At 41.9% G+C, this 20,125-nt stretch overlaps 1 protein-coding gene across 6 annotated transcripts in view; it reads left to right on the forward strand.

Annotated features, from left to right (window-relative positions):
- EHBP1 (EH domain binding protein 1) overlaps window positions 1-20,125 on the forward strand; it is a 281,357-nt gene that overhangs the window by 211,572 nt on the left and 49,660 nt on the right. For all 6 annotated transcript variants that reach the window (XM_035110447.2, XM_060272318.1, XM_060272319.1 and 3 more), the window contains 4 exons: window positions 10,558-10,685; window positions 13,927-14,065; window positions 14,233-14,339; window positions 17,029-17,152. In XM_035110447.2, the coding sequence (XP_034966338.2) occupies window positions 10,558-10,685; window positions 13,927-14,065; window positions 14,233-14,339; window positions 17,029-17,152 (498 nt within the window). The remainder of the gene's footprint in view (window positions 1-10,557; window positions 10,686-13,926; window positions 14,066-14,232; window positions 14,340-17,028; window positions 17,153-20,125) is intronic.

Raw genomic sequence — 20,125 nt, forward strand, 5'->3', positions numbered from 1 at the left:
ACGGATTTTGGTTTATGAATCTGGAACAGATTAATTCACTTTCCATTACTTTCAATGGGAAAGTTCGCTTCAGTTTATGAACGCTTCAGTTTATGAACAGACTTCCGGAACCAATTACAGTCATACTTCGGGTTAAGTACGCTTTAGGTTGAGTTCTCCGTGGACCTGTCTGGAACGGATTAATCCACTTTCCATTACTTTCAATGGGAAAGTTCGCTTCAGTTTATGAACGCTTCAGTTTAAGTACTCCGCAGACCTTCTGGAACAGATTAATCCACTTTCCATTACTTTCAATGGGAAAGTTTGCTTCAGTTTATGAACGCTTCAGTTTATGAACAGACTTCCGGAACCAATTGTGTTCATAAACCGAGGTAACACTGTAATCTCTTCACTAGACTGTTCTTGGCCTTTTTTAGAAACCACGCTTAATGCATTTTTTTAAAGTAACATTGTTTCATCATTCATTGGAATTTGGCCTGAAATCAGGTTCATCTATATTCAGAACATTATAGTGAAAACAATTCCTTGAAAGAAAATCCTTTCAGTAATTAACACATGCAGCTTAGTAAAGAGATAGGGTGGTAACACTGCAAGTCAGTGATCTTTCTTGGGTTCCTGTAAGATTATTACTTTTGCTATCAACCAGAACTTGGGTACTTTATTCTTATGGATTATTTATTTTACAAAGCCTAGTAGTTAGTGTCTTGAAGGTGTTTTCCTGGTTTCTTCAAGTATTCAGGAAATACATCTTCAAGCCCACAAGCACTTCCTGGTTTCTGTGTTTTCTGGTTTCCATTTTCTTTATTTGGGAATCGGATAATTTGGTTTGACTGCAGGACCTGTTTGTAACAATACGTATCACTTCAAAATATTCAAAGGGTGTTTCACATAACTTTCCTTCAGTAATTCTTACAACAATCCTACAAGTCAGTAGGTTGATTTCACTATCCCTCTGACGTTATTGAGGCTCTAAAGCCAGTTAGTGAGTTCATAGCAGAGGTGAGATTTGAACCAGAGATTTCCTAATTCACTTAACCACTCCACTAGCTTACATTTCTTCTTAAAACTGCATTTCCGGCATGGCAATATTTATCATGTGAATAATTTTTATTTTATGATGAATAGTTTTGGGTGGTGGGTTTTTTGGTTCCTTTTTTTTTGCACTACTTGCACTGGCGTGCTTTTGAACTGCTAGTTGGCAGAAGCTGGGACAGAGCGACAGGAGCTCACTGCCGACCTTTTGATCAGCAAGCCCAAGAGGCTACCTTGACCTCAAAGGAACAAATGTAGTCCCTTGCACACTGCGACAAATTTGTTTTGTTTTGTTTTGTTTTCAAATAATTTTTATTCATTTTCCAATATTACAAAAGCAAAAAGCAAAAAAATAAAAATAAAAACTTTTTAAAAACATATCAATTCTTGCATTTTTTTACTTAACATTGTTGACTTCCTCAATTCACCCCTCACCGGGTCCCTTTTTAAATTCCAATAAAGCAATTTCCATTTTATATCTTAAATAATTCTAACACATTTTACCATTATCACTCAAATATTATAGGGACCCAGGTGGCGCTGTGGGTTAAACCACAGAGCCTAGGGCTTGCTGATCAGAAGGTCGGCAGTTCGAATCCCTGCAACGGGGTGAGCTCCCGTTGCTCGGTCCCAGCTCCTGCCAACCTAGCAGTTCAAAAGCACGTCAAAGTGCAAGTAGATAAATAGGTACTGCTCCGGCGGGAAGGTAAACGGCGTTTCCGTGCACTGCTCTGGTTCGCCAGAAGCAGCTTTGTCATGCTGGCCACATGACCCGGAAGCTGTCTGCGGACAAACGCTGGCTCCCTCGGCCTATAGAGCGAGATGAGCGCTGCAACCCCAGAGTCAGACACGACTGGACCTGATGGTCAGGGGCCCCTTTACCTTTATTCTATTCTAAAAGCACCATCTATTCTTCACCAATAATTAATCAATTTATCCAAATAAAAATTTATTTTCCCGTCCTTCTATCTTCTATTTCTCCCCTTAGCCTAAAATTTATTACCAATAATTTTCCATAAATTTAAATATTAATTATTCTATCATGCTAAAATTTAAATACTTAAAACTAATTAAGCCCCCCTTCCCCTGGACTCAGCAAGTTCCATAAGTCGTTCCAGTTCTGGACCATCTAGATCACGGGTGTCAAACTCAAGGCCCGGGGGCCAAATCCGGCCCGCCAGACCTCGTCATGTGGCCCACCGAGCGCCCCAGCCAGCGGGACCCAGCAGCGGGACCCGCGCCACGCCGACAAAGCGCCAACAAACAGCTGGGGCCTGGGGGGGTAGAAAGGCGGCCGGAGCAGCACTGCGTGGAGTGCCCCGAGCCACAGCAGGAGAAGGAGGAGGCAGCTTGCCGGGTCAGCGCTCAGCAGCGCCGCATGGAGAGTCCCAAGCCTCTGCGACGCAGCAGTGCTCTGTAGCACTTTGAATCCTCCTCCTGCCACGGCTCGGCGCCTGGAAATGGCTGCTGCTGCTGCTGCTGCTGAATCACAGACAAAGCACCCAGCAGCGCCGCGTGGAGGAGGAGGAGGATTCAAAGTGCTACAGAGCACTGCTGCGTCCCAGAGGCTCGGGACTCTCCATACGGTGCTGCTGGGCACCGACCCGACAAGCCGCCTCCTCCTCCTCTTGCCTCACCTCCTCCTCCTCCTGCCGCGGCTCAGCCTCATGAACGTGAGCTCAGCAGCGGCTCAGCCTCATGAACGTGCAACTCTGAGGCTTTACGCACATCTGCTAAAACGGACATCCGCTGCCTCACGCTGCACGGGAAATGCTTTTTGCCCCTGTGTCCCTTCGCGCTCTTTTCTGGCGCTGAATCAAGGCGGCGACCCCCCCTTCCCTTTCTTCCTTCCTCTCTCTCGTTCTTATTCTTTCTTTCCCTCTCCTTCCTTCCTTCTTTATCTCTGTCTTCTCTCCGTCTTTCTTTTTCTTTCCTTCTTTATTCCCTTCCTTCTTTCCTACTCTTCTTTCTCTCCCCTCTTTCCTTCCTCTCTCCCTCCTGCTCCCTCTTTTCTTTCTTTCTTTTTTCTTTCTTCCTTACTTCCTTTCTTTCTTCCTTCTGTCCTTCCCATCTTTCTTCCTCTCCCTCATTCTTATTCTTTCTTTCTACTTCCTTCCTTCTTTCTCCCTTTCCGTGTTCTCTCCCTCTTTCTTTCTTTTTCTTTCCTTCTTTATTCCCTTCCTTCTTTCCTACTCTTCTTTCTCTCCCCTCTTTCCTTCCTTCCTCTCTCCCTCCCACTCCTTCCTTCCTTCCTTCCTTCCTTCCCATCTTTCTTCCTCTCCCTCATTCTTATTCTTTCTTTCCCTCTCTACTTCCTTCCTTCTTTCTCCCTTTCCGTCTTCTCTCCCTCTTTCTTTTTCTTTCCTTCTCTCCCCTCTTTCCTTCCTCTCTCCCTCCTGCTCCCTCTTTTCTTTCTTTCCTCCTTCCTTCCTTCCTTCCTTCCTTCCTTCCTTCCTTTCTCCCTCCGTCCTTCCCATCTTTCTTCCTCTCCCTCATTCTTATTCTTTCTTTCCCTCTCTACTTCCTTCCTTCTTTCTCCCTTTCCGTCTTTTCTCCCTCTTTCTTTTTCTTTCCTTCTTTATTCCCTTCCTTATTTCCTACTCTTCTTTCTCTCCCCTCTTTCCTCCCTTCCTCTCTCCCTCCCACTCCCTCCTTCCTTCCTTCCTTCCTTCCTCCCCTCCCTCTCCCTCTCCTCAGAAACATAGGATGCTGCTTTATACTTCTGGCCCTTAAACCCTGGAACCAGGAGAGCAGCTCCAGTGAGTCAACCTCAGCCAGTCCCTTTGGTGAGGGGTGGTGGCTCACTGGCAGAACATCTGTCCTGCATGCAGAAGGACCCCAGCATCTCCAGGTACCAGTAGCTCTGCAAAGCTCCTGCATGAAACCCTAGCGAGCCTCCACCACCCAGTGCAGTTACCAAAAATCATTTTTCAATAAATTGTACAATAATTGTACATTTGAATATCTACTTGCCATTATTCTGACTATGTTTCTGCTTTCAGAGCTAGTTATTACTTACATTATTACAAAAAACAGTAATAATTGAATGCAGTGACAATAATTTATGATAATAAAGAGTGGACACATAGTCCTACAGATACAACCGGCCCTTTGAGGGTGACCAAACTGCTGATGCGGCCCCCGATGAATTTGAGTTTGACACCCCTGATCTAGATCATCAAAAATTTGCATCCATTATTACCCCTCACCCCACTCCCACCCTGTCCCAGCCTGCCCCCCATTCTTCCTTGATCATCCCCTGCTGCCTCCCCACTTCTCTAAATACTGTAGTACAAAACCATCCAGTTATATTTCCACTTTCCAGCCCTATCTCAATTCCCCCCCCTTTAAGTTCTGGCCCCAGTATGGATCCTGCCCTCCCTCTCTCACTGGGAGGACATTCTTCCATGCTGGTTCTTCTTTAGAGACTCCTTGGATCAGACATATGTTCTATCCCCGCCCTCTCACTGGGGGAACAATATCCCATGCATCTTTCTCATCTTCTTTAAAGTCAATTACATTGTCCAAGACTAATTATTGTTCTTCTTGCTTCTCTTCATTCTCTATTGAAATTAATACTTTTTCACTGTCCACACAATTCTGATTCCTTTCCCGCATTTCACTCAACTGTGTATTACTTTCACACAATATATTATTTTGCCGCATTCATTTCTCAAGTCCAAAAGCAATTCCAAAAGTTCCTTCTGAAAGTCCAGGCCATCAGGTGATGTTGTGGTTACAGACATCCTGCTCATCTCAGATTTCATGAAAACAGAACAGAGCAGGAAGTGGCACAGATCTTATTTCCAAAAACATCAGGGACCAAGTTTATATCCGAACTGGTTATACTCTCATTTTTAATTCTTCTTCATATCTTAAAAATCTTGTGACCATTTGTGAAAAGAGCATTTATCAAACTTCTTATACCCAGCTTTATATTTTGTGCTGTCTTCAAAATTGACAGTTCTCAACTTCAAAGGGGTAAACAAATTCATTTCTATTGTGATATCATAATGGCGGCTCGCTGATCCTTCCAGGGACCCGACTCCAGCTTCCAGGGGCACTTTCCCCAGTCCAAATTTAATTTTTTTACAGGGATTTTAGTGGATTCAGCTCTGCTTCAGGGGGGAGGTATTGGGCCCAATCCTTGGTAATTGATAAGTTCCTTTCAGTCTTTCCGGCTACAGGCAAATTAACTGCATCACAGTTCTCTCAATGGGGGAGATCGACTTCCTATTTAAATCTCCTCCCGTGGCCAATTCTTTTCAATTAAAAATAATAATTCTTAAATTTATTTCTGTTACTCACGGTGTCCAATGTCTTCAAATCCTTTAAATTAAAAAAAATCCACCGCTCCTCCGCTGCCGGCTCGGAGCTTTGCTCTGTGAGGGTAGCGGTATACTTGAAAATGGCGCCCGCGACACTCTCTCCGCTCACTCTCGGAGCTCTTAAAAAGAGCTTACCGAGGGGCAGAGGAGTCACTTTGGGGTGCAGCTGAGCTCTTACACCCCCAAAAAGCTCAATCTGGGGTTCTTTTGGAGGTCCACATTGCTCTCGCAGTTCCCCCCCTCCCTCACAGTGCCAGGAACCTTGGAGCTCAAGGATTCCTTGTCGATTAGCGCTAGCGGTAGACCGGAAGTCTCCACGGCAACAAATTTATTTGTTTGTTCATTTGGTTGGTTGGTTGGTTAATTATTTGGATGAATTACATACTACTTTTTCAACAAGCCACGAGGCGGTTACAAGGTCAGATGAGATAACAATAATACATAAAATTCATAGAGTCATCAAAATACACAACATAACCATTTTAATGGAAACCTGGTAGAAGAAAGAGTACAGTACTGGTTGCCTTTCCTCAAAAAGAATGTTGTAGGCTGGGAAGCAGTTCCGATAAGGGAACCAAAACAATCAAGGGCATGGAACAATCACCCTATGAGGAAAGGTTGGGACATTTGGGGCAAATAAGAGGTGAAAGAGGGACGCGGGTGGCGCTGTGGTCTAAACCACTGAGCCAAGGGCTTGCCGATCAGAAGGTCAGCGGTTCAAATCCCCGTGATGGGGTGAGCTCCCATTGCTCAGTCCCAGCTCCTGCAAACCTAGCAGTTCAAAAGCATGTCAAAGTGCAAGTAGATAAATAGGTACTGCTCCGGCGGAAAGGTAAATGGCGTTTCTATGTGCTGCTCTGGTTCACCAGAAGCGACTTAGTCATGCTGGCCACATGACCCAGAAGCTGTCTGCGGACAAACGCCGGCTCCCTCGGCCTATAGAGCGAGATGAGCGCCGCAACCCCAGAGTCGTCTGCGACTGGACCTAATGGTCAGGGGTACCTTTACCTTTACCTTTAAGAGGTGAGAGAATAGAAGTGCATAAAATTATCCATGGTGTGGACATGATAACTCAAGGCTATCCAGTGAAGCTGAATGGAACTCAATGAAGGTTCAGGACAGACAAAAGACTTCTTCACACAGCATAGAGTATGGAATTTGTTCTCACAAGAAGCAGAGATAATCACCAACTTAGATGGCTTTAAAGGTGGATTAGACAAATTCATGGAGGATAAGGCTATCAGTGATTGCTTTTTTCAACCTCCACTGAGGTTATATAGCTGGGTCATTAATCTTGTTGCATGCCACCTCCAGTCTCCAAACAGTGCATGACTCCCTGGTGTTCCATATTTTCTTCTTGAAATGAGGCACAGAAGAAACGGTGCTGTCTTTAGGCTTTATGGTTTATTTACACATATAGACAATCTGAGCCTACAGTGAATGGAGGGGTTCATAGCATTATCACCTCAAGTGTGGTCCCTTAGCTGCAGCCTTGGATTCAGATTGACATCATTCATTGTGCTATGCCTGCTGCTTTGCGTATTGGTCACATAACTTGAACTCTACTGACATTGCTTCTTACTCGCTACTCTAAGCTCTTTATCTCTTGAGGGAGGGGTCCCATCCATTTGCCATCTCACACTGGGTCCCTTTGATCCTCTGTTTCCTAATGGCCTATCATCCCAGGCAATCACCACATCACAAGAGAGAGTTTGGCTTAATTAGCTTTTACATTTGCTGATTCCAGCACACAGTTTAATACATATGGGTCAGGCACCCAGTTTTAACACCCCAAACCTTAATTAAATTTGAGTTGCTGGAAACCACAGGAAGGCAGAGTAGTCTTGTGTTCAGATCCTGTTTGCAGGCTCTCTATAAGCATATGGTTGGCAAATGTGAGAACAGGGTGCTGGAGCATGTGGGCCGCAATTCACTACACACTGCTTGTGTCCTGGAGAGGTACTGCTAAGGTAACAAAAACAGCATGGGAGGCGGCAGTTAAGAGATACTGGTCTCTATAGTCACAGCAGGTACTGTGATTCTCCAACACTTTGACTTCATCCCCGAAGGCGCATTCCATTGTCTCTCAAGACAGATAGATGCCAACAACAATTCACTGAATAGTGATTTACTCATAGCAGCAGCAGCAATAACAACAACAACAACAACAACAAGCAATTATCTAATCAAGTGTTGCCTCATTCAAATACCTGCTGAAAATGTTGTACCATAGCCAGCTTCTTAAAACTCTAAAGAAATGGTTAGGTTGATTCCTGCCAAGGGTGGGGTCCCAAGGGGTTGCAAAAATGGTGCCTCTCCACTCTGGGCTGGAGTGGCTAGGAATCGTTCCTTTGTTGCTATGGGTGGCCTGCTAAGGTGTGGGGGTTCCTGAGGCAAGGGGGTAAGGTATGCCTTTGTACTTCATTATACACAGAGACCACCAACAGACCATATAGAGCATGGGTAGGCAAACTAAGGCCCGGGGGCCAGATCCAGCCCAATCGCCTTCTAAATCCAGCCCATGGATGGTCCAGGAATCAGCGTGTTTTTACATGAGTAGAATGTGTGCTTTATTTAAAATGCATCTCTGGGTTATTTGTTGTTGTTGTTTAGTCATTTAGTCGTGTCCTACTCTTCGTGATCCCATGGACCAGAGCACGCCAGACACTCCTGTCTTGCACTGCCTCCCGCAGTTTGGTCAAACTCATGTTCGTAGCTTCGAGAACACTGTCCAACCATCTCGTCCTCTGTCGTCCCCTTCTCCTAGTGCCCTCAATCTTTCCCAACATCAGGGTCTTTTCCAGGGAGTCTTCTCTTCTCATGAGGTGGCCAAAGTATTGGAGCCTCAGCTTCACGATCTGTCCTTCCAGTGAGCACATAGGGCTGATTTCCTTCAGAATGGATAGGCTTTATCTTCTTGCAATCCATGGGACTCTCGAGTCTCCTCCAGCACCATAATTCAAAAGCATCAATTCTTCAGCGATCAGCCTTCTTTATGGTCCAGCTCTCACTTCCATACATCACTATCGGGAAAACCATAGCTTTAACTATACGGACCTTTGTCGGCAAGGTGATGTCTCTGCTATTTAAGATGCTGTCTAGGTTTGTCATTGCTTTTCTCCCAAGAAGCAGACGTCTTTTAATTTCGTGACTGCTGTCACCATCTGCAGTGATCAAGGAGCCCAAGAAAGTAAAATCTCTCACTGCCTCCATTTCTTCCCCTTCTATTTGCCACGAGGTGATGTTTTTTTGATGTTGAGCTTCAGACCATAATTTGCGCTCTCCTCTTTCACCCTCATTAAAAGGTTCTTTAATTCCTCCTCACTTTCTGCCATCAAGGTTGTGTCATCTGCATACCTGAGGTTGTTGATATTTCTTCCAGCAATCTTAATTCCGGCTTGGGATTCATCTAGTCCAGCCTTTCGCATGATGAATTTTGCATATAAGTTAAATAAGCAGGGAGACAATATACAACCTTGTCGTACTCCTTTCCCAATTTTGAACCAGTCAGTTGTTCCATATCCAGTTCTAACTGTAGCTTCTTGTCCCACATAGAGATTTCTCAGGAGACAGATGAGGTGATCAGGCACTCCCATTTCTTTAAGAACTTGCCATAGTTTGCTGTGGTCGATACAGTCAAAGGCTTTTGCATAGTCAATGTTTTTTGTAGGTTATTTGTCGGGCATAGGAATTTGTTCATTTTTCCCCCTTCAAAATATAGTCCGGTCCCCCACAAGGTTTGAGGGACAGTGGACCGACCCCCTGCTGAAAAGGTTTGCTGACCCCTGATATAGGACATGTGTGGAGAACCTTTTACCCTCCAGATGTTCTTGAACTACAACTCCCACCATCACTGGCCATTGACCATGCTTACTGATGGGAGTTAGAATCCAACAACTTCTGCAAGGGCCCAAGGTACTCCATATCTGATTTAAGGCTTTGCACCTTAAATTGGGGCTGAAAAACAATATTCTTTTTGCTTCCCCTACCAGCACTCTTGCAGCTTTTTGCTCTAGATGGAATTTCTGAACCATCTTCAAGGACAGCCCCATACAGAATACATCACAATACAGTGGTACCTCTCGATACACACACCTCTGGTTGCGTATCCTTCGGGTTACACACGTGGCAAACCCAGAAGTATTTATCCGGACTTTGCCGCATGCGCAGAAGCATTCTACGCGCCACGCGCATGCACAGGACAGGCACCTCCGGTTGCGAATTCCTCAGGATCCGACCGGAGCTCTGGAATGGATCCTGTGCGCAACCAGAGGTACCACTGTAGTCTAGCTTTGAGGCTACCAGGCTATCCCTATTCAGAAATGGCCATATAGAGGACACTAGCGAAAATTTTGCCTCTCAGTATTTCCAGCACATGAGGTTGACAGCAATTCACAGTGGTTATAATTCTTTCATCATGGGAAGATTTAGACAGTAGTGCAGTTATAATGTTGTAAGTGGATTACTGTTTGTGAAAGAAGTCCAGGTGAGGTCAAAGGTTCTCAAGGTAATAACTAGAACAGGGGTGGTAAATACCTGGCCAGGACCAGATTCCACTACCACCCTCCACAAAAAATGATTTCACACATACACAAGACCTCACCAATTTTGGTAGTGATAACAAAAATAATAATAAAGTAGGCATAGATAGTGAACTACAAGTCATCTAAAAAACGAGTAGCTTCTCCAAAGTTTGTTTTGTTTTCCAACTTATGCAGCTGTACAGCTTGGTGAGAGTCTGGGCTGAGGCAGGCAAACAAACCGTGTTTAAGCAAGACGTAAGCCAAACTTTAATTAAAACAACTTAACATCTGGTTATGTTTGTTTAACTCATTCATTGCCTTCAACCCTTAAAAAGGAAACCTGCTTATAAAAAAGCTCAATTGAAATCAAATTGACCAATTACATTATGGACCACATTGTAAAAAGTATAGTTTAAATAACTGTAGGCCTATGGCAAGGGCATGGGGAAGAGAGGCATCAAGAATCACATTTGTAGCCTCTATGGACCCCAAATTCTGAGTTCTGTATTCCATTTCCAAATCAGTTGCATTTTAAAGGTTATAAACAAAGCAGTCCAAATGTAATCTCTTAAATTGATACATTGTTATAATGACTGCACTTCTAAATACTCCTCTCTTTGTCTTTGTCTCTGTCTGTGCATGTGTTCGTTATATTGTGGTGTTTGCATATTTAGCTGAACAGAGCAGCAAGTTGGTGGATTGGAAGCTGAAGAAGCTCCTGGAAGCTCAGCCACAGGTGGCAAATTCACTTTCCAGTGCTGCTCAGAAAGCAGTCATTGATGGCACAGAACAAGAGTTTAAGGTAAGTTTTGACTAAGCTGTTGTCTTAGTACTTGAGGCGATTTGTGCTGTTAATGGTTATGTCTGTACAGATGTATAAGAAGATATACATTTTAACACTTGCCTTTTGTGTGACCTCTTATGGGTGGTGCTTGGTTGTACAACAAGTGATTGCTCACTTGGGCCACTGTACCACAAGATATTTAAAGGTAAAGGGACCCCTGAACATTAGGTCCAGTCATGACTGACTCTGGGGTTGCGGCGCTCATCTCACGTTATTGGCCGAGGGAGCCGGTGTACAGCTTCCAGGTCATGTGGTCAGCATGACAAAGCCGCTTATGGCGAACCAGAGCAGCACACAGAAACGCCGTTTACCTTCCCATCGGAGTTGTACCTATTTATCTACCTGCACTTTGACGTGCTTCCAAACTGCTAGGTTGGCAGGAGCTGGGACCGAGCAACGGGAGCTCACCCCGTCGCGGGGGTTCAAACCGCCAACCTTTTGATCGGCAAGCCCTAGGCTCTGTGGTTTAACCCACAGCGCCACCTTCTGATCAGCAAGCCCTAGGCTCAGTGGTTTAACCTATTTAGGCATTCTTTATTTCAACTAGTCATTTCAAATTTATGTAAGTGTAGGAAGTACACTACTGAAGTCAGTTCTCTCATTTACATAGATATGGACAGGGTCTTACTTTAATCTCTTTTAACTAGTGTGTTTTTTCGGTCAATATGACACACCACCACCTCCTTTTCCCCTGCCACCATCTTGCGGCTGCCACTTGTCCACCCCCACCCCATTCACTTGTGCCCCCCCCCTGCACCTTTGCCGCTTCGTCCTCCTTCTCCTCCGTCTCTGCTGCTTCCCATAGCTGCAGGCACAGCCTCCACTGCTTTGGTGCGACCCAAGGTGCCTGCCGGTGATCGTCAAGCACCTTCTCAGAAGGCGCTTTGTCAATCGTAAGGGTCGTGCCAAAGCAACTGCGGGAGGCTGTGCCACTGGAAGCAGCATCAATGGAGGAGGAGGAAACAGCAAAAGTGCAGGGAGGGGCAAGCAGGGGTTGGGGAAGCAGTGGTGGGAGCGTTGGGGGGTCATGGTGCGTACCAGCACCTATTTTTCTTTTTTTAAAATCCTGCTTTTAACGATTAACTGTTGGGTTTTGCTATATTGAAATCAAACCATTATATACCTAAACCCACATACGTTTCTTAAACATTTGTGCCACGTAGTATAGGTAGTGCAGTGCATTTTGGGTTGGGTTGCTTATCTTCTACCTAGACATAACTAGATAGATACAATAGTAAGTGAAAAGATTTTTATGCCTATGGGGCAGTTCCACTTATGTATAACTTTTCACCCACCTGCAGACTGTGGGTGTATACACTGCTGACTGAAAGGATTTCCTCCCCCAGATACAGAGATGCTTTGAAGTCCCAAAACAATGACTTTCATTGCTTTTTCCTTTACACTGTCGGTTCCGATAAATTGGTGATGAAAGTGTGTGGCAGCAGCAGAGGACTTTCAGTCTCTATCTTTGAACAAAGGGAAGCTTGGATCAAGTCTGATTTTTTGCGTTCAATTTAGCTTTCTGCAGTGGATTTAATGCAAAATGAAGCTGGCCTCAGAATAATACAATGGATTGAAAAGGCTAACTGAATTAGTGGGCTTAGAGGAATACATTTGTAAAGTGGCAGAAGTCCCCAGTCATAAAAAGGCTTCTTAAAATGGGATTTGCTGGCTAATCGCACTGATATTTTAGCATGTTGCCAGGCCAGGCCTAAAAAATTAGCCACGTTTGTTTATTTTGGTAAAGACCTGCGTTTTGACTGTCAGATGGCTATTGTATGAAGAGCTGGAAGAGATCCTTTTCTCAGAAAAGCAAAATCATAGCTGCTTAATTGTTGAAAAAACAAATCTAGCATAAGTGATGCTTTGTAGAAATGAGAGTTAACTCAACAAATGGCACACCAACCCCCTCTATTAGGTCAATTTGATTTAGTTAATGTGACAAAAATGGTATTGCATGCTCTAAATACACACATATTTTTTTATTAATTGGGTGTGCTTTATTTTCTTTGTTTAAGTTGCTGCAACGAAAAGGGTAGCCAGGTCTAAACACTTTTCTAATATTGTAAGAAATAATACATGGTGTCCATCTGTTCTGTTAAAGCTTTCAGCAACGAGTTGGATTTGTGTTCTTAATAAAATGCAGTTTACACATTTATAAATGAGGCATTCTGTGTTTGTGGAAAAGGATAAACTGTTACCTTCCCTGGAGGATTCTGTATCCCAGGCCTCCTTGAGGCTAGAGAATAGGCCATTGGAGAACTCCCTCATTACCAATTGTCTCAATGCAGAGGAAGGGCAAAGTCTTGGTAGCTTTTGATAACCAGTTTCAGCATTCAGCAGGCTTAGCTATTAGTCATGCATCTTAGCCTTTCCCTATTTACTTTCAAAACACTTAATAAAAATAATAATAGATTAGGTATAAAATGAAATATTTGTTTGGTACACAGCACCTCGTATCTGCAGTTTCCACACACTGCTGTGGTTTAGTCTTCTGGGATATTTTGTGTTGATAGACCCATTTGAATTTGTTACCAACATTAACATAGGAAGCTCTGGGAAACGATAATTGTAGCTTCCTTAGCTGCAAACGGCTTACTTACAATTCTGGATTCAGAAAGTTATAGCTGATGAAATGCAGTTCATTGGGGTAGTATTATAATCCTACCTTTTATCCTTCATCCAGCATTAGTGATTTATCTCAATGGGCATAAAATTAGAAGGGAGTTCTTCTTGTCATACAAGTCTGTGGGTCCATTCAGGATGACGGAATTCTTTACCAGGGCAAGCAGTGTATGGAGAAGACTAGAGCCACTGCTGTTTTAAGTGACAGATGATGTTCAGGGGTATACACACTGCTGTGTAGTCCTATGTACACCATGCTCAGGGAATCCAAATTGAGAAAGAGTAATCTTTGTTTAAACTCTGCTTTGTTCAAAGTTACATTTGGTGCAGTTAACTGATTTTGTTGTCTAGCAGCAGAACCCTGGCTGAAGTTGCCATATTAATAACCAAAGGGACTTGTTTTGCCAAAACCTCTTTTCTTGGGCTCAGCACTTTTTTCTGGTTCCCGATGTCATTTTTATCTAACACAAATAGTCTACATATTCTCTCTTGTTGAAATTGTGTATATTTTTCATTTGTAACTACATATTTATAAACAAAAGAAGTTGATGTACAGTTCTGGTTTTTCTGGCAGAATGAGACAGAAGAACATCGTGCTGAGCGATTACCAAAAGCAACAGAATGTTTTAGAAATCCTGTTGTATTCAGCAAGGACTCCACAGTCAGAAAAACTCAGCTTCAGTCATTCAGTCAATATGTTGAAAACAGACCAGGTAGGCAAAAATGTTCTGAAAGGCTGTCCTCCCACCCCCAGTCTTATGATTTAATAATATTTAACAATAAATATATTAAAAACCAGATAATGTAAGCCCACATTTCAATACACAAATATCAAGTATTATAATAATTTTACATGTCTTTCCTCTCTCTTTTTTTCAAGAGATGAAAAGGCAGAGATCAATACAGGAAGATACAAAGAGAGGAAATGAGGAGAAGGCAGCGATAACTGAAACTCAGAGGAAGCCATCAGAAGATGAAGTGCTTAATGTATATTAATTTTTTTGTCTGGTTTCATGATTGCTGATAATTCTCAACTGTATGTGGAAATAGTGCCTTTATTTGTTAAAATGAGATGTTAGGTTTTCTTAGATGTCAATCTCCAGTGCATTCAAAGCAGAGTGAGAGGGGTGCGCTGTTGAATTAGTCTGCAGCGTGGTGATAATTGTCAGATTAAAAAAAATGAATTTTTCAGAGTTCCACAGCTCCAGCTTCCTTGAGACATTTCCATCAGGGCACTTCCCATAAAGAGATTCCAGTATTGATCTACCGGGAGGATTTTAATTATTACAATAGCAGATACCGCAGAGCTGCAGTTAGAGGAAAAAGTCACATGAGACCTGCTAGAATTTCTCAGCCAACCCATTTTGTTGGCTTGGGTTAATGGGTGTTCAACCTTTCCATTATCCAGATCAGCCGTGAATTACTAGCTGAATGATGTTTGCATTAATATAATATATATGGTAATTTCTTCACTTAATTAACGGGGAGGTTCAGCTCAGTAGGGGTATGGGCTGATCATGTGTAAAATTGATTTGTGAGGGAAATATTTGATAGACCGCAGGGAGAAAGCTGCTTTTGATGGACAGCTGCGGGACAGAAACAGGAAGAAGAACAAGTTTTGACCTGAATATGTTTTATTTCTGGTTTTTTCCCCTTCTGCCACCCCTCCCCCTTTTGTTTTTGGTTTTGAGGATTGGTTGGTTTGTTTTTTGGTCTAGAGGTACCACATAATTTTTGTGACTTTTTTATTGCTTTCCACCTTTTGTCTAAATAGTAGTTATTTTTGCTGAGGAGCTCAGTGCCATCTAGATAATGTGAAGTGTTTAAATTCTTATACTGAATGACCACATGTCTAACAATTTGCCAGCTGATAATTTTTTTATTTAAGAACAGTTGTGCTTTAATAAAGCTGAAGAGGTCTTGCTCAGCAAGTTCATAATATATATGCAAATTGTACATATGAACTCTGGGGAAGTTTTCATCCTGACACAGCATTCCTTTTAACCTTGCAGTATTTTGTACAGTCCTGAGAGCTGTCATTGGCAAGGTTTTGTAATATTTTCAATTAACTATGAAGAATAGTAGGCAGTTACCTTTCATTATTGTTTTTCCACCCACATTACCTCTTCCCTTCCTATACTTGAGAGGCTACAACAACCAGTTTGGGGGGATGGGGATGAGAAAAGTAAAATAGCCTTTCTTTCACAGCTTCTTTTCCTCTTTCTGGTGATGGAGGACTGGTGTCCTATAAATTTGCATGTCTGCCCTGTCCTAAAACAACTACACTGTCCATGGGTTCTAAGAGGTACCACCTTGTGAGCTTTTACTTTTATCACAATTTGCAAAAAAAAACTTTGTGTATTGATTCATTTAGCTACTGTTTAAGGAGAAAATAATTTATTGTGGCTGGCTGTCGCATCCAGCAACTAGTAGAGACATGATAAGGAAATAGCGTATTTTATCCCTTCCTAAAAATGTAATATCTATATATACATTCCTTTGCAAAAGACAATTGGATTCCCAAAATTAGCTTTTCAGCTCTAACCTGCTCTCAGTGAGTTTTAATTAACATCCTCAAAGAGGCTTAATGGTGCTTCCAAAGTACATCTACCTTACTTTTGTATTGCCAAAACAGAGCTTCAGTTTCAGCATATGATGACTTAACTACCCTATTTACTTAAACACTGTTTTAGATATAAATTGCATCCCAGTTGGAACTGAGAGGAATCTATCTCTAGCCTGGTCAGAACCACCATTGGTAGTTTTCGTTAGTAGCATTAAAACAATTTTATAGCTGATAAGTTCAGAACATTTGAGAGATCTGCTGTCTTCTGTCGTGCCTTTCAGGATAGCATTAATAACCGGTAATACATCTTCTTCATATTTCTTTCTTTCTTGGACAAGCTCTACGTTATACTTATCACATGAAAGATGTGGAAATTTTAAAATGATGTCACTGCAAGGTTGGGATGAATGAACCCAAACTAGACTGCAGGCTTTTTCTCTTTTTGCAGTATGGCGGTGGCACCTGAGCATTTATTCAATCATTTTTGTTGCCACTTAACAGCATTAATTAGCAATGCATTTACCAGACTGTGGGGTAAAACCAGAAGACATTTTACTGTTATTTTTGTAGAATAGCACTATTAAAATATACACAAGGGATTGATACACAAAGAAAAGAATGGTGTTTATGGTTGTTGTGTTTTTTTGGGGGGGTTTGTTTGTTTCAAATCACAAATCTTAATATATTTAACTATAGATTCCCTGGCTAAAAATTGGCTGTGTAGGATGAAATAAAATTTGAGGAGTATTCCCCCCCAATTGTAGTAGAAAAAGCAGCTTTATAGGTTAGACCCATGGTGTATTAAACACTTTGATTCTTTTCTGAGATAATTTATAATAATCTATAGTGGCACAGGTTTAAAAGAAAAATTGTATAGAAATTCAAAAGTTAGCAAAGAGATTTGAAACTTTAAAACTAACTTTCAATAAGTGATTTTAATGGGACACACCTCATAATGAAATTTGGCAGATGGTTGAGATTTATGAATTGTGTTTCCAGGTTTGGTAGTAAGCATGATATTTAGGTAAGTGCCTTACTAAGTGTTTCTGGGAAGGAAAAAATGCAACTTAACAACTGATGCCTTTTCTTGTTGTTTGTTCTTTTTAACAGAAAGGGTTCAAAGACACCAGTCAGTATGTTGTAGGAGAATTGGCAGCACTAGAGAATGAGCAAAAGCAAATTGACACCCGTGCCGCGCTGGTGGAGAAGCGCCTTCGCTATCTCATGGACACAGGTACGGTGCCCAATTACACTGTAAACAGTTTTGGCAAATTGAGCGTTCACAAACTCTTATAGAGTTTTGGAAGTGTGAATCTTTGAAGCTTGAATGTTCAGCAAAACTGCCTTGAAAATAAAAAGGCTGCGATTTGCAGCCACCTCTCTGGGCCCTGGTGATAAGAGTGCCTTCATGGGAAGTGATAACTTGCCCTGATACCGTGTGAGCCAGCACTATTGAACAGTGTGCTCATCCATGCAGAGTTGGAATACACATCTGTGCCTCATTGATATGCCACTGCTAAAAAAAGAGAGAGAGAAAGATCTTCACTGTTCTACTGATTCAGTGTGGGGAGGAGGGGGGAGATTTGGCCAGTTAAAGCCTTGTACCACATGAAACAGAGCACAGTATAGGGGGAAGGCTCCACTGTCTAGATCACTGAAATTTGAGAATACTATCTGGTTACTGACGTGCCACAATTATTATTTTTTTCAGGGTGGCAGGTTGGGATTTTTCTTTAAGTGTATAATGCTTTGCGTAGCTGCTGCAGCCAAAAAGGATTAAAGCATATACTGTAGTTGGGATTTTATGAACTGTGTTGTTGTGATGAGATCCAACCCACTGTATATCAGATGGGTTTTTAAATAATGGTTGTTGTCATGAATTGTGGTGGGGAGGAAGGAAGGAGATTCACCAGGATCATATGCTTTGAAACAATGAATGGTCTGATATTGAAAAAATTAAATAATGCTCAATGGAAGGAAATGTATTTGTCTCACACTACATGCGACTGTACAGCTAATATCACCCCAGGCTAATGTTAGTGCCGTCTTACAAGTCTGACTTTACACTGGAACGCCATACATTCCCTTAGCTAACAAAAAATCTAGTAAACTAAAAATTTAATTAACTATAGTTAGCTAAATATCCAGGCAGATGCTGTTATTAATTTACATTGTGTTAAGGTTCCAGGGAATTTTGTCAAGTATACTAAATCAGCAATGATAATCAGATTAAAAGATGCCTTCATATATATGCATTTTTGGTTTTCTGTTCATTACCTAGCCAACTTCTGTTTGTACTTTTTTTAAAAAATGAAATTGATAAATATGTCCAAGCATGAAATAAATTTAGAAGAAATTTTGTTTCAATATATCTAACTCTGGAAAATGTATTTTCTTTTTTTCTGGTAATAGCCATAATGATATGCATGGTTTTTTCTAGTATTCTTTTTTATCTTTTTGTTGTTGTTATTAGAGAGTAAATTATATTTACTTGCTAACAAAAAAATATATGACACAAACGATAGTATTAGTGGGGAAACCACATCTCATTGTATCTATTATCAGAAGAGTAGATAATGTATTTTTCAGACTTAGATATATTGCAAAAAGTTTCTTCTAAATTTATTTCACATTCATATCATGCATGGAAGATATATTTTAAAAAATAACAAACATGAGTTGGCTAGGTATTGACTAGAAAACCAAAAATGCATCTATGTGAGGGCATAGACTGTCTTTTCATATCAAAATAGTATTTGATTTTATATACTTGACATAGTGCCTTGAACATTTACACAGTATATAAAGGGAATGTTGGCGATTATTGCCATACACAGAGCAATCCACACCTCTTCCACTTAGATATGATGCAAATGGCAGTACTAAAATAAGTATGTATTGGTTAACACTAACTTGATTTGATACTAAGCAAACTTTCTTAAATACTTCAGTAATATATGTATTGTATAGTCAGCTTGCTTGGGACCCAGGTGGCGCTGTGGTTAAACCATTGAGCCTAGGGCTTGCTGATCAAGAAGGTCAGCGGTTCGAATCCCTGTGATGGGGTGAGCTCCTGTTGCTTGGTCCCAGCTCCTGCCAACCTAGCAGTTCGAAAGCACGTCAAAATGCAAGTAGATAAATAGGAACCGCTACAGCGGGAAGGTAAACGGTGTTTCCATGTGCTGCTCTGGTTTGCCAGAAGCGGCTTTGTCATGCTGGCCACATGACCTGGAAGCTATACGCCGGCTCCCTCGGCCAATACTGCGAGATGAGCGCGCAACCCCAGAGTCGGTCACGACTGGACCTAATGGTCAGGGGTCCCTTTACCTTTACCTTTATAGTCAGCTTGGTAAATGCTTGGAAATATTTTCTTACTCCAGTTAAAAATATTTGTTAAAGCTCTTTGCAATTAAGACCTCCGTATTTAAGACAAATATTCTGAGGGTTTTTGTTTGTTTGTTTGTTTGTTTGTTTGTTTGTTTGTTATTCTTTGAGTTTTTCAAAATGTGATCAGTCCAGATAAAGTGAGAGGATTTCAAAGACCACCTCCCTTTGCTGCCAATATCCTATTTGTCTTCATGTCAGAATCCCTACAGCACTACCAATGGTTACTTCTATACCGCTACTGCAGGAAGGTAAATGGCATTTCCGTGCGCTCTGGCTTCAGTCATGGACCTCCGTGCGCCAGTAGTGATTGAGTCATGCTGGCTGCATCGTGACACTTGAAGGGTCTGTGGTCACATGCCCTCCTTCAGGGCATACAAAGCTAGTGGTGTTTTCCCATTCCTCTTGTTAGTTCCTCCACTCTTTTGAGTTTCCGTCTTTCTCGTTAGATCTTCATTGGTGTGTGGAATCCTAGGCAATTCTTTTCTTCCTTCTGCTACTCCAAAATGAGACATTCCTCAAATTTAATTTAATGGCTGTTCTGGCCAGTTATCATTTATTTCACAGAAGATTCACCTTGTTCCTCCCACAATTCAAAAAGACAAAATACCCAACTTCATATGATACATATATAAAGCACCAGCTTCTTATAAATACACTAGGGGATTGTAAATGGGGTGGGGGGTGGCCACTGCAAATATCTGAGGACTTATACTGGGGAGAGAAAGTGCATGGTTGTTGTTTTTTTAAAAAAAAAACCACAGAGGCTTACAATCAGTTGTTTCTCCTAAAATAAGACATACCCATAAAATAAGCCATAGCA

This window comes from Zootoca vivipara, chromosome 3, assembly GCF_963506605.1.
Source record: "Zootoca vivipara chromosome 3, rZooViv1.1, whole genome shotgun sequence".
Classification (NCBI taxonomy): domain Eukaryota; kingdom Metazoa; phylum Chordata; class Lepidosauria; order Squamata; family Lacertidae; genus Zootoca; species Zootoca vivipara.